This window comes from Balaenoptera borealis (genome assembly GCF_965194805.1).
Source record: "Balaenoptera borealis genome assembly, chromosome: 4".
Classification (NCBI taxonomy): domain Eukaryota; kingdom Metazoa; phylum Chordata; class Mammalia; order Artiodactyla; family Balaenopteridae; genus Balaenoptera; species Balaenoptera borealis.
The window spans coordinates 37,084,323-37,098,173 of record NC_138861.1 but is presented as its reverse complement, the minus strand read 5'-3'; the positions used below and the strand labels follow the sequence as shown (position 1 = coordinate 37,098,173).

Below are 13,851 nucleotides of genomic sequence, written 5' to 3'. Positions count from 1 at the left end.
CAAGCGATGTTTGGCACATTACAGTTTAGAGAGCTGGATTTGCTTCTTCTTCCACTTTTTCCTCCTGCCCAGAGTGGATAAATCATGTCACCTTTAGGGAATTTTGTGATTTTACTTACAGTGAATGAACTCATATTCTCAAGATTAATTCCCAGCTATGTGGTACTTCCACTCCTCCTGGGGACACATAGAGGATACCTGACCAAATGGGGCCGCTCTGGCTCCCTGTGATGTGCCCTTTCTATTTCATTATAGCTCTCTTTTCTCTTTTGGGCATCTACACTATCTAAGATAGGGAGACGGCAGATGTGGTCACTCTGCATGTCTTCCTCTCCCCGGGGAAAAGTAGAGATCATCTCCTATTAACCACCCATCTCCCCCCATACTCCCTCTTTTTCCTTGTTCACCTCTCAAACTCTGAGTGAATCCCAAGGGGGATAAAAATAAGTCTTACTGAAAAAGAAGGCAGCATGAGGGGGAAAAAAATCAATGAAATGATTTAGGAAATGGAAGAATGGGCCCCTCTGACAATACTGTAATTAAAAGCTCTCAGGGCTCCAAAGTGAAAAGTTGATGAAAGAAAAGTGCAAGTTGCCAACTGATTCTTATCTAACCCATTTAGGACCATTTCGCGGAAGTTAGAGACTTAATTTAGGGACGTGAACCCCACGTCCTCAGAAACGACTTTCCTCTCAAAAGGAATCAGAAATCCTAGCTGGGCAGCCAGGGTCTGGGTTCTCTTCCCCACTCACCACCCAACCCCTAACCCCACCCCAAAGACCAAAGACTCTGGAGGAAGAGGAGAAAGCGGTTGCCCTCATTCTGGCTCCAGGTGAAGACGTGAGTGGCATTGTTAATTAGAACCTCGAAGATGGTACCAAAATGACACTTACAACCGGTGAGCCAGGCCGCCCTCTCCGGAAACCACACTGAAGTCCGGGAGAGCCCAGAGCCTGAAGCACTGAATCCTGATTTCGCAGGGAACCCTCGATCTAATTCTGGCTCCTCACTCCCGCTGAGTCCAGCCACAGGCCCTGTCCTCACGCCCATCCTGGGAGCCACAGACCGCTTCCCTCTCGGAGCCAGAGGTGCTGCCCCAAAGACACCATGTTTGAGCTCCGCGTAAAGGCAGGATGGGCAGGAAGTACACCTGTGGCAAACAGAAGGTCAGAGCCTGTTGGTGCACTAAGAAGAGGCACGCACGGAGTCTCGAGAATCTTCCCAGGCGAATCGCGTGTCTTGGATAGACTAAGAAGGAGAGATTTTGAGTGAGTTTGAAAAGTTTCACCAAGGCATGCGGGCCCCAGGGAATGGCTCTGAGTGAACCTGTGTGTTGGTGTGTGAACGTCCAGCTACATGTGTGTTACTGAATGACAAACAACGAAGAAAATGCCCGCGTTGCAGCAGGGGATCTCCACTTCTCTTCCAGTCTGTGGCTTCAGGCCAAGCCTGCAGAGGCTCGGTGTACTCTGGTCAGAGGTGTGCCTCCCCCGCACCGCAAAGTGATTTGGTTCACCTAGGATTGGAACAGAAAAGGTGACTATTCCGGGCAAGAGTCAGGGGGCTTCCTGTGACATCTACCCTTACCTATATGGGCCCTGGACTGCTGTTGAACTTGGAGCATACGGTGACTGCCCCCCACACAACAGGATTACTGCCTTCCGCCACCTTCGCCTCCAACACCTTACACAAGCAGGCCAATAACTCCCCAAGCCAAGGACCTACTCTGTCCCTAGAAATCAGGGAGCCTCCACCCCTTTTAACCAAAATGCACAAAGATGCAGACTGCCATTTAGCAAAGCCCTGGGGGCCCACTGGGAAAGTCGGACTGTCTGGCCCTGTGTGTATTAACCCTCCATCTCCTGGTGAGTCCACCAACCTCCGAGTCACACAGGCCTTCTGAAAATGCAGTCACTACCCCAGCCACTCGTGCAGAGGGTGTTGATTTATGCCTTCCAATCACTTACAAACCCATCAATTACTCGTTTGATTTTTTTAAACCAAATCCTACCGATTAACAGGACGACTTTGGCATCTTACAAGTATTCCAGAAGCCAGTTGACTTCTTTCAAAAATATTGGACGCATACTTCTCATTTTCTTGTAGCCTCAAATTATTTAGGGAAATCTGGAAGCTACAAGAGAACCCGCCCATCAAAAACAACAAGAACAACAACGACAACAAAAAACTCACCAATAGGCACACATTAAGACTTTGAATATGCTCCCAAGGTCCAGAAAATGGGAGGGTTATGGGGAAAGAGGAACTAATGTGTTTATGAAGAATTATAACAAAATTTGAAGAACCACGACTCAGACCCTAGGGGAGGGTGAGCGGACGCAGGGTTCCGTTGGCTACTGCGAAGTCTGGGGATGGGGGAGGGCTCTTGCTTTCCGCCGAGTGACAGCTGGAGTAATGGCTGCAGACCCAGTGCTGGGGCGGGGGGTGGTGAGGCTGGGTGGGGGCAGTAATTACGATCCAGGCTCACCCGCCTCCCTACTTTAGAGCGAATGCGTTCCTTTTGCGCGTCCAGCTGCGCGCTCGGCTAGCTGCTCGGCCTCGGGGCATCCTGGAGCCTGAATCTCTGGGAGAGCAGGGGTGAGTGCTAGAGAACTTTAAATCGAGGTTCCTAAAAGGCTTCTGAACTAGAAAGTCCCCAAGGTCTCAGCCTTGCAGGGCTGTGGAGTAAAAGAAGGCTGAGCAGAGACTGCTCCGCGCCCAGCAGCCCTCCACCCCTCGGCCCGCATTAGGGAGCCGGCAGAAAGTGAGAGGTGGGGGTCGGTGCTGAAGGGGGTAGCAGCCCGGGAAGCAGCGATCCATCTGATCTGGCTGCACAGGACCGAAACCCTTCCACGCGGGTGGAAGGAAAAGCGAGGCCAGGTGCCAGCCTAATCCCACCACCTCTCCTCCCGGTCCACAAAGCTCAAACCCTCAGAAGGCGCAAGCGCTCCCTTGGGCCCCGAACCTGAAGTTAAGCGTACACCGAGGGATCCGCGCTGGGGAGGGCGGAGAGGAGGGGAGAGGGGTAGGAGTTAGGTTCTCCACCTCCTCCCGCCGCCTCCCTCCCGCAGGCTGGAAGCCTCACGTAGTCTGGGATTTTTTCAGAATAATTGATGGGTCCAGTTCTCCAGAGCTTTCCCGGAGAGAGCGCGGCGGACCGCGCTAGAATTTAAATAGAAGTGATTAGTAAAATGCAAGGGGGCGAGGCGCCCGGGCCTCTCTTTCTCGCAGGTTCCTGGCTGCGCGCCTGGCAAGGCGCCTGCTCCCCGCAGGCTCTGGGGGCCACGCGGGGCCAGGGCAAGCTCGTCCGGCGCAGAGGGCGGCTCTGCTCCCCGCCCCCTAAAGCTGTGCACTGTAACAGTCACCCCCTCCCAATCAGTTTCTCATCAAAGTGCACCCGGACCTGGAGGAGAGGGGAATTGGGACTGGCAGGCAACCCAAGGCCGGCGGGTGTAAGTGATGGTAAGCCAGCGGGTGGGTGCAAAGATCTTGATTCCTGTGCACCGCCAGAGCCGGCCAGGCAATCACGAAGCCTTAGCCTTGAACAGAGAGGAAAGCCTCTCGGTGACCACTGACCCCGCGCCCTGGTTCTCACACGCACAGTTCCCTTTCGCTACCGCTGCCCTCACCGGTAGGTCCTCGCTCCAGGCTGCCAGGGTCGTGGAACTCAAGGCGCCCCTTCACTTACCCAAAGCTCTAAGAAGGTCCCCTCCACAAAGAAGTGACCTAGGCTGGGGAAAGCCTTCGCCTTCCCTCTCTCTCTCACATCCCTATCTCATCGATTTGTTCCTGAAAAGGGGGCTGTGCATTCTTATAACGTCTACAGCCAATTAATATTGCATTAACTGTATTTAAAAAAAAAAAACAAACAAAAGCACCAGAATACTGCACCCTATCAAAGCCATCTATTATTCACGGAAATGTAATTGGAGACCTAAGATATGTGTGTTACAGGCCAATGGAGGAAAACAGAGTCGTGACAATATTTCAGAAAGGAAGGGGGTCCGAGGGTATCTAATATTTAATTTCAAGTCTGTGGTTTTCTAATTCGAGATTAAAAGCAGTCACGTCTTTGAAGCCAGACAGTTGGTATAAATGTACAGTTAAAATATTCTATTCCACAGTCCCTAGACAGAGCTCTCTGCTCGTCCCAGGCTTCATTAAATTTTTATTATCATCCCAGACTAGAGCAGGGAATGAGCGGAAAGACTGTCCATCTAATTGCAATTGATAAAAAAAAAAAAAAGCTCTTAGATTCCCCCCTCATTTTAATATATTAACAGTAGTTTTCTTCATACGTCCAGTGTTTCCCAGCCCTGTGATACACACACTTTATCACACAGATACGTTTTCCACTTTCCAGCAGGCACCAGGCTTGACTGTCTTCTCTGCCCTTTGAGAAGGCCTAGGGGTGGGGTGGGAGTGGAGGGAGAAAGGGTAGTGGAGACTGGTTTCAGAAAGTGATGCTATATGGGGGAAAAAGAAAAAAGGTGACATCAGTTCTTGAAGCATCTGGCGAAAGATCAACGAGAGACAACATTTGCACTAAGCTGGTTCTTCCTGTAGCAAGATGAAAGCATATTGTTACCCAAACAAAACAAACAGATTATTAGACCAGGCTGCATTTTTCGACAGCCTTTCCACTGTGTGGGATGAAAGCAAAGCGTACTATTTTCATTTTATTTCTTTCTTTCTCACTGCTGCCCCCAAACACACACACGCACACACGCACAAACACACAGACACCTCAAAACGTTTGTTCTTCTTGAGCCTTCTTCATATGCTACTAATCGGACTGTCACACCAGATGCCTGTATGTGTGTGTGTGTGTGTGTGTGTGTGTGTGTGTGTGTCAGTGTGAGTATTCAGGAAGCCTGTCTCAACAAGGGTACTTCAAAAATTTTTGAAACTGGTGTAAATAAAGCGTTTCATCTCTAAGTAGAATAAAACCCACAGTTTGCTTTCTGAGCAGCTTCCTATTATCACATCGCCACTTAATTTTATTTCTATTCTCTCCAAGTTAAATAGAAAGACTGGCTCACAAGGGAGCTGCCATGTGCCTACAGACTGGGGATGTCAAGCAGAGAGACTCACTGTGCAAACTTAATTTCAATTCCCGAGGAGGATTTCACATTCCGGCTGGCTGTGACCCACAGTAATTAGCTGAGATAACTAATGATTACTTACTTATTCCTTGTAATTATCTGGATTTAATAATACGCTGTGTAATTTATTAATTCGCTCATAATAGCCTTTCAGGACAGGGAATGTCTCCTTTATAGGAGAAAAGCAGGGAAATTTTAGTGATTATTTTTTCACATTGTCATAAATCTGTCTCCTGACAAATGCAGACTTCAGGAATATTTCTATCATCATAACTATCCGGGAACCTTTGTCTTCCTTTTCGTCCTATCAGGATACCAATCCAACTTCTTCTTCTTTTTTTCCTTCTGTTGCAGCCCCTCCCTCCAAGGCTAACTAAAAAGTAAAGCGTAGTTTTGAGTTCTAATGTGGGCCATTTACCTAGAAATATAAATTGTTGTTGCCAGACAATTGAAAGGATGAATTTCTAAACTTACTGTTATGGCTTGCTTAGAAAAATTTGAGCTTCATCTTCTGAATAATATACCTTTTAAGATCAAGTGAATTTTTTAATGCCTTTTCCACCATCTCCTCAAGGGCTTCCCCAACAGATAGATCAAAATGAATTGATTCATTTAAAGTTTAAAATAAAGCATTTTTACCCCCCCCAAATTCCAATTCTCTTGGCAAAAAGAGGTCCCAGAATCTGTCCTTGATAGTAAAAAAAAACTTAGTTACGTATTGTTATTTATTTTTAAAATACATTTTATAGAAGATAGAAGAGTGTTACATTGAATGTAAAGCCCAGTTATTTCATTTGCTTTTTCATATTTCCATTATTTTTCCCCAAGCTGTGTATCAATGAAACTTAATCTATAAAGAACTGACCAACTGATTTAATGTCAAATTTCAAAAAAAAATTGCAGATAATAGTATTATCCAATTGGTGTAGAGAGTACTTAGCTCTCAACCAGGCCACAATGATCTTTGCTATTAGTCACTATTCCATTCCATTTTAGACTTAAATGATTACCCATTGAATCATTTGGATCATTTGCCTTTAAAGAAGTTAAAAGAAAATAAACTACATAATTCTGAAACGTCATATTGAGGAAGATTAGGTATGCAGCTAAGTCAATTCATAAAATACCGTTTTCTGATAAAATAGTCATTGTGGACCTTTAGGGGAAAAAATTAGGAAAGGAGTCATGAATGCCAATGGATTTGATTGATATGACAAGGGTCTTCAGACACAATTTGCTATTTATCTATCTGAGTATTTTGAAATCCAATACCAAATGGATATTTCTCAACAGTTTATAAACAGATCCTTCTAGTTTTACCTTTAATTTCTTCTTTAAGACCAATCCTCTTCAAATCTCTTTGTTTTGGTATATCTCTGCAACTATCATTCACTTAAAAACTTTCAGAATATATTTCTTTTTAAAGTTCTGCTTTTCTCATAAAACAAACACATTTAAGCAGGCTTAAATAATGGATATAATTTCCGTTTTGTAGGCAAGAAATTTTTTTTACCCTTGTGATAACATCAAGAAGATGAACTTAAAATGTGATAGTTGTAGAAGTCCAGGAACACAGGAGACAAAGAACAGTTGATGAATGAAGGGGGAAATATAGGTGTTCACTATCAACTGTTGAAGTAAATGGATAGCTGCTTTCCTGTCATGTTCCTTACAAAAATCTAGGACAAACGTGCATACATGCAAGCTATCATATATTTCAAAATGCACTAAAAAGAACACCTATTTTATTTCTATCCATTATATTTCTTAATTTCTACTACTTTTACAGTATTTCTCTCTTCATTTAAAGATGTTATATTTGTAGAAAGAAAACACAAGCACACCTGTCTTTCCCCTAACTGACTCCCCTTCCTCCTAACACACATTTCCTGGATGCTTAGTTAACAGCCACATATGGGAAGGAGGAGGCGTTATTTACTGAAGATAATTTTTATTCTAGATCAGAAAGTCTGGTTTGCTATACATTCAAGCCAATTAATTCATTTTCCGCACTCCAGAAAAAGTAAGCAAGCAGAAAGTTCTCCAGTTGGCTAGAACTGTATGGTCAAACGTGTTGGAGCAAGACTGAGTCATGTGGTTACTATCCGTGGTGCTGAAACCAGTACCTAGTACAGTGAGATTGGAGACTGGCTGTTTGAAAAGATTTTCAGGAAAACTGAATCTAATAGTAGGGGGTAAAGTGGAAGAAAGGACACTCAGCCTTCACAACACAGAAATAAAATTGAACTATCAATATCACTATACATGAAATTACAATTCTTTCTTTTAAATCTCCACAACTTTCTATATTTCCTTAGATATCTATGCAATGTATCTCATTATTTCTAAATGGACATATGGATTTTGTTCTTTCAGATGCCTTTTATTCAGTTATAGGGAAAGAAGTCCCTCCACCCATTATCCATCCAACTTTCAGAACTCTTTTTGTTACATCTGAAAGTCATAATCAGTTTTCCAACAACATTTCATTCCAACTTGAGCCACTATAACAATTTTCATTGACTCATGGGATGTTTCCTTACCTCATCCTCAAAATAAGAAATATTCCAAGACAGTTCCATATTAGAGAGGTAACAGCTCTGGTTAGCAGAATTACCCATGGAGGATGGCCTGATTCCTCTCTCTTGTTGTACCTATAATTAATATGATGCTTTCATCATTAATAATGTAAATATCTAAACCAGAGCTTTCCTGAAAAATAAAAACTTTGAAAACTTAACGTGTTGCCCAAATATTGTAGGAAGTCTGAAAATTATTAAAATTTGTGAGGAGGTTTTTTTAAACTAAGATCAGAAAAATAAAAGTCAGTGTATCAAATAGGCAAAATTTCTTTGTTCCAAACCACCAGTAGACAGACTTCCGCCAACTCTGGCGTCTGGATGAGTCATAGAAAGGGGGCAAAATTTTGCTCCCTCTAACCACCCAGGATTTCTTCCTCAGCCCCACTCTGCCTCTTGCAGAATGTGAGTTTCCTTAAAGGTCATGGCAATGGAGAGAGAGAGAGGGCAAGAGAAAGAGAGAGAGAGAGGTACTTTACTTCATAACCCAGTAACCTAGGTGCTTTGTGCTCTGGCTGTGGGCACTGCTCTCCAGGAGTGGTGACTGAACTGAGGACTCTGGTGGGCCCTCCCCTAGGTCTCAGCCAGGGTGTCCTATTCCACCAACCAGGCCTTGACACTTGCCACACCCATTCTCCCAGTGCTGCTGAAAACAGAACTGGGTTCCTTTCTTTTACCCATGCAATACCTCTGCTCACAAAGATGGTCTTCGCAGAATTTTGCTGATCTGGAGAAAAAACTTCAAGAGAGGTATTTGGAGCCAAATGTTGTGACCTCATCTGGGCAGAAAAGCAAAGCACCCTGTGAGATGAGCTCTGGCTATGAGAAGGCTATTATAAACCCTGTTCTTTTATAATTTCCTAGAGAAACACCCTCTACTAAATCCAAGCCAGACTTTGGCAACAACCACTGCATTATAAACCGTTAAAATGTGTTTCTGCTTTAAAAAAATCCCCCATCAAAATAATTCCCATGTAAATGATTTAAAACAACATCACATTTTAAAAGCCATTTAATTTCAATAGCATATTTTAATGAAAAAAAAAGCAGCATACTTTGCCAATAAAACATTAAAATCATCTCTTCATGAAAGACAATCAAACAACACCAAAAATAACTTAATACATTACCATAGTAAATAAACCATCTATTAACAAAAACAAGAAACCAGGTCATATACAGAACTCAAGACTTCAGAGAGCCTTAAATGGAACAGCAATACAGCAAAATTTGTAAGAATATATCTATATGTGCATCATTTTGAATGAAGTATTTACAGTAGATAAGGTACCAGTCATCATGTACCTAATTTTTGTTGTTGTTTCAAAAGAATTCTACCAAACAATGTGAATTTACAAGCAGTGCACTGTCTTTCTTATAGTTCAAATTTGTTTTCCTACAAACAAACCTCCGAAAGGAAAAACGGAAGGATTCTTGTAAATGTTAAAATGTAGTCAACAGAGCAATTGAAAACTAGAAGACTGAAATACCTTGGTGAAATCTTAGAATCTGGAAGGGCAAACACCAAGTGACAAATGCACCTAAAGCTAGAAAATGATGTATCATAGTCATGCTTCCAACTGCTTGACTTCTTCTCTTCCATTAGAGGTGTGTGTGTGTGTGTGTGTGTGTCTAAGAGTGAGTGAGAGAGTGCCTGTGTAGCAGGGACAATGTGGGAATCCCCATTAAATATGTAACGAAGTAAACAATACTTTGGACAGTGAATCAGGTCTACACGATTAAGACATCCATTACTGAGTGTCGACTCACAAATCAGAACACTACCAGTAAAAACAAAGAAAAAGCAATCTTCATTCAAAGTGAGAATATACAAATGGGCCAAAAGGAACATAGTATAAGAGGAAAGCTGTAAAAATTCAGTAAACTCATCAAACAAAAAAAATTTTTTAACTTCACTAGCCATACGTTCTCCCGTTTTTGAAGAGTAAATAAGTTTAATTAATTAGAATGTGCACAAATTAAGTTGCTAGAGAGATAAATTAATAATTTACAGAGGGTTGTTCAGCAATAATCTAATAATAGCTTTCAAGATCAGTGAACACAGCAGGCGCAACTCCTTCCTTAAGCATTAACACTTTAGAGAAGGAAGAAGGGGGTAAGAACCACAATAAAAATATATATATAATATACAGTGTAAATGCAGAAAATCTGCCATCTTTTTTTTTTAAATTCAAAATACTTTAGAGATGTCTCTATCACATTAAGCATCAACTCTAGTTTAAAGTTTCAGTCCTGAATCAATTTCTATTTCTGAAAAATAGCTGCAAAGTGTACTTTTAAACTTGAACAAGGGTGATGTCTTTAGGAATAAAAACAAATCTTACTTGATCATTCTGGGGGCCTTTTAAAAGGCTGTCTCGTCTGCCTTCCTGCAAACAGCCAGCTCCAGACTTCCTCTGAAGAGGCCGAGGTGCCTTTTCCGGGTGGGGTGGGGTCGAAAGGGGCAACTTTGCTACAACTTGACAAATCCCTTCTTTTGTTACTCTTTCCCTTGAGAAATCGTTTCACATTCTCACCGGGCTTGGGCTCAGTGGCTTGCTCGTTCGCTCGCTCTCCAATCCTCGCTTTCTCTGGATTCACATTTAATGGAATTGTTTCTCGTCGCGAAAAGTGGGGGGGGGGGGGGTGGGGGAGAGGCAGGAGAGAGAGGGAGGGAAAAGAGGAGATGAGGAGGGGCCTGTCCCTGGAGAGGCCGTGGGTCTCCTAAATGCCCGCGGAATATTTCATTCTTTTCTGTTTCTGCCTCTGGTTGCAGAACCAGACGCGCACCACGTTCTTCTTAAGGTCCAGCTTCTCAGCGATGGCGGCGATCTTCTCGGAAGAGGGCCGCGGCTGGATGGCGAAGTAGGCTTCGAGAGAGCGCTTCTCCGGCGCCGCGATGGACGTGCGCTTGCGCTTCTTCTCTGCGCCGTTGAAGAGCTCCGGCTTGGTGAGCTTCTCGCGGTGAGACTTCTCCGCCTCCTCTAGCCACGCTTGCAGGATGGGTTTGAGCGCGATCATATTGTTGTGAGACAACGTGAGAGACTCGAACCTGCAGATGGTGCTCTGGCTGAGCGAGCCCACGCCGGGGATCTTGAGGTTGGCCAGCGCGGAGCCCACATCGGCCTGGGTCACCCCCAGCTTGATGCGTCGCTGCTTGAAGCGCTCGGCGAACGCCTCCAGGTCCCGGGGGTCGGCGTCCACGTCGCTCATGCAGCCCATGTGTGAGGGCAGCCCGTGCGCGTGGGCCATGCTGAGAGCGGCTTGGTGCATGGGGTTCATGGTAGCCATGGGCGGCGCGTGAGCTGGAGTGGACACCACGGCGCCGTCGGGGCCCGCCATGGCACCCAGCGCTAGCCCGGGACTCAGGTGCTCCAGCAACTCGCCCTCAAGCGCCTGATGCGGCTGATGGTGGTGATGGTGGTGGTGGTGGTGGTGGTGGTGCGTGCCCGCCAGCGCGGACGGGTGCGAGATGGGCACCGACGAAGAGGAGGCAGCCGACGTGCACGGGATGGTATTCATGGTGTGGTAGGTGGCGTCCGGCTTGAAGGGGCTGTGGTGGGGCGGGTGATGGTGGTGGCTCTTGCTCTGGGAGACGATGTCCACCGCCGCCAGAGCCTCGGCGCGGGCCAGCAGACTCTCATCCAGCCCGCCGAATATATTGCTCTGCAATTGCAAGTAAAAGGCACACATCACTCTCAGCGGGGAATTGTGCGCACTCTCTCCGGAAGCTCCGGCCCAGAGCTCGACACCGCCGCCGCGCCTACAACATTCCCAGAACGTTAAAAATAAATTTAAAAAATAAAAAAATAATAATAACAATCCTGAAACTAGCAGGTGAGGAGGAGAGAAGGGAAGCCACGGAGAGAAGCCACGAGTGCACGAGGAGGAGGAAAGTGAGCCTGCAAACACAACACAACACAACACGCGCACAGGCAACATTCCAGGTCTTAAAAATTAATATGAAAGGAAAGACCCGCTGAATACATAAGAGAGAGAGGGGGGAAAATGGGTTGGAGGTGCGGGGTGATTTGCTGTGCAGACATGAAAAAAACATCAAGCAGATAAAGGGGGCTGTCAAAATGTGCCTTTAAGCGGTGATTATGCAGAAATACGCACCGGTGGGGTTGGAAGACACGCTCTGCGCATCGCCTCGGAGCCCCCGCCGCTGCCGCCGCTGCTGCCACTGCTACTGGAGCTGCTGCTCCGGCCTCCACCGCCCCCGCCACTGCCGCCACCGCCGCCAGCATTGCTCGAGCTGCTAGGAGAGCTGGCGGAGGGCGCCGCGGGTGCAGAGGACCCGGGCGAGGCGCTGTGCAATGCCGAGTACTTGGGCTCCACGTGCAGGCTGCCGCCGTGCGGCATGCTGAACGCCTGCTTGCTGTTCAGGGACATCATCATCATCTTCCCGGCCTGCCCGCGCGCTTGTATGTGGCGCACGCAACTGGCCCCGGTTGCCGGGACCCTCCGCAGAAGCGCTGGGCGAGAGCCGGAGCGGGGAAGGGCGAGGCAGAGTTGCTCTCACTCGCCGGCGCTCCGAGCTCGGCGCGCCTTGCCCCGGCTCCGCGCTCCACCGCTGGCTACGAGGTCAGTCTGCGCTGATGCTGGGCTCCGCCTGGCGCTGGCTGCAGACCTGGGCACGCGAAACTGCCCCGCGCTTCGCGGCCGCCGAGTTATACTCCCCTCTCCCCGCGCCTGCCCCCGCACCCCCGCCCGCCCTCCCTCCCTCCCGCGCGCCCCCGCCCTCCCCTGCCTGAAAGCGCAGGCTTCTCCTGCTCGGATTCTGGCGTCGCCCCTTCTCCCTCTCGGCTTCCTCCAGGCTTTGGTCCTTTCTGCTCTCCCGACACCCGCCTCCCGCTCCCCCGCCGCGCCCTCCACCTCCCCTTCCTGCCCCCGCCGGCGCTCTGATGCCGCCTCCCCTTCCCTGCGCCCCGCAGCTCTCACTTACAGCAGTGCCCCTGCTCAAACCCACGCCCCCCCCGGCCAGGTCTGCGCTCCAGTCGCGGGGCACTTCCTACCTAAGCGCCGGCCTCCTGCCCCTCCTGCTTCTCCCACTCCGTCTCCGTCTCGCGGGGAAAAGGAACTACTAAATAAAGTTGCGGACCAAGGCAGCCTTGGGTGGGATTTTCCCTAGACTACAAGGAACGCCTCTTACCTAGCTGCCTCCCCCGCCTCCTGCTTACCGCTAAGTTCCAGGCCTCCGCCCCCAACTCGGCCCGCCTCTCCCCGCAGCTCGGGTGACCCTGATCCCTGGCTCGCCACCACAGTGGAGAACGCGGACCCTGCCGCCGACCTGGATCCTCTGCTCTGCTCTGCGCTTCCGGCTGGTACGAGCAGCCCTTGGCGCTTCTCTCTGCGCCCCCTCGGCCTGGCGGGTGCCTGGTGCCAAAGAGACCTGGGGTCCGCAGGGCTGCAGGGCTTTCTCTTACTCGGTTTCTCACAGCTCTCAGCGGATTGGACGGCAGAGGAGAGTGCTCCGGTCGCCTGTGCGCATGCGACTCCTCCCCCCCCCCCACCCCCGCCAGCCAGACCCCCGTGTACTCCCCCAACGCCACCACCGACAGACACTCCTCTCCACCCTCTTTTCTCTTCCTCCGGATCTTCCTCCTCCTCCTCCCTGTCTCCAGTGCAGTGTGAGTTGGGTCTTGGGCGGATCCACTGGCAAACCCTGCCACTTCATTAGCCACAATCAAAGGAGGAAGGGGCAACTGACGGAGAGGCAGGGCCAGAGATCACAGAGCGCATGTGCCGCAGAATATCCCCCCACACACTCACCCTAATAAACACACACACACGCCCTCAGGGGCTGGCACAAGCCCCACTTATCTTCATTTCCACAGCCGCTCGGTGCAGAGAGCCTATTTTTAGCCAACACTTTGCTCGCACTTTTGTCCCATCGTGGACCACTTTTCTTAGAAGTGGACACACACTCTTAGTTCCATTTGTAAAAGAAGCAGACAACCTCTCCTACACACACACGCGCCGCCTTCCTCTCCTCCCCGCTCCGGTCTTCTCTCTACTTTCCTCTGTGCTGGGGCTGCTGTCACCTCCCCAGAGCGCGGGAGGAGCGGGGTACAAGCGAGGGTGGAAGGCCCTAAGACCGGGACGCTGGAGCCCGCCGGTGGCCCGACCCGGACGGGGATGGCTGGGAGCAGGTGCAGGCACAC

General features: G+C 48.2%; 1 protein-coding gene across 1 annotated transcript; it reads right to left on the bottom strand.

Moving 5' to 3' along the window:
• Positions 1-3,385: 3,385 nt before the first annotated feature.
• Positions 3,386-12,260, bottom strand: POU4F2 (POU class 4 homeobox 2). The gene is made up of 2 exons (XM_082389299.1): positions 11,804-12,260; positions 3,386-11,350 (listed from the first exon to the last, which is right to left on the bottom strand). Exons 1-2 carry the CDS (start codon positions 12,086-12,088, stop codon positions 10,409-10,411), a joined length of 1,227 nt encoding a protein of 408 aa, XP_082245425.1. The 5' UTR covers positions 12,089-12,260; the 3' UTR covers positions 3,386-10,408.
• Positions 12,261-13,851: the final 1,591 nt, after the last annotated feature.

Bases quoted from the DNA above. Each gene is read 5' to 3' on its own strand.
- POU4F2 (XM_082389299.1), bottom strand. From the start codon at position 12,088: ATGATGATGATGTCCCTGAACAGCAAGCAGGCGTTCAGCATGCCGCAC. The intron at 11,351-11,803 runs GTGCGTATTTCT...TTGCAATTGCAG, and splicing joins CGTGTCTTCCAACCCCACCG to AGCAATATATTCGGCGGGCT.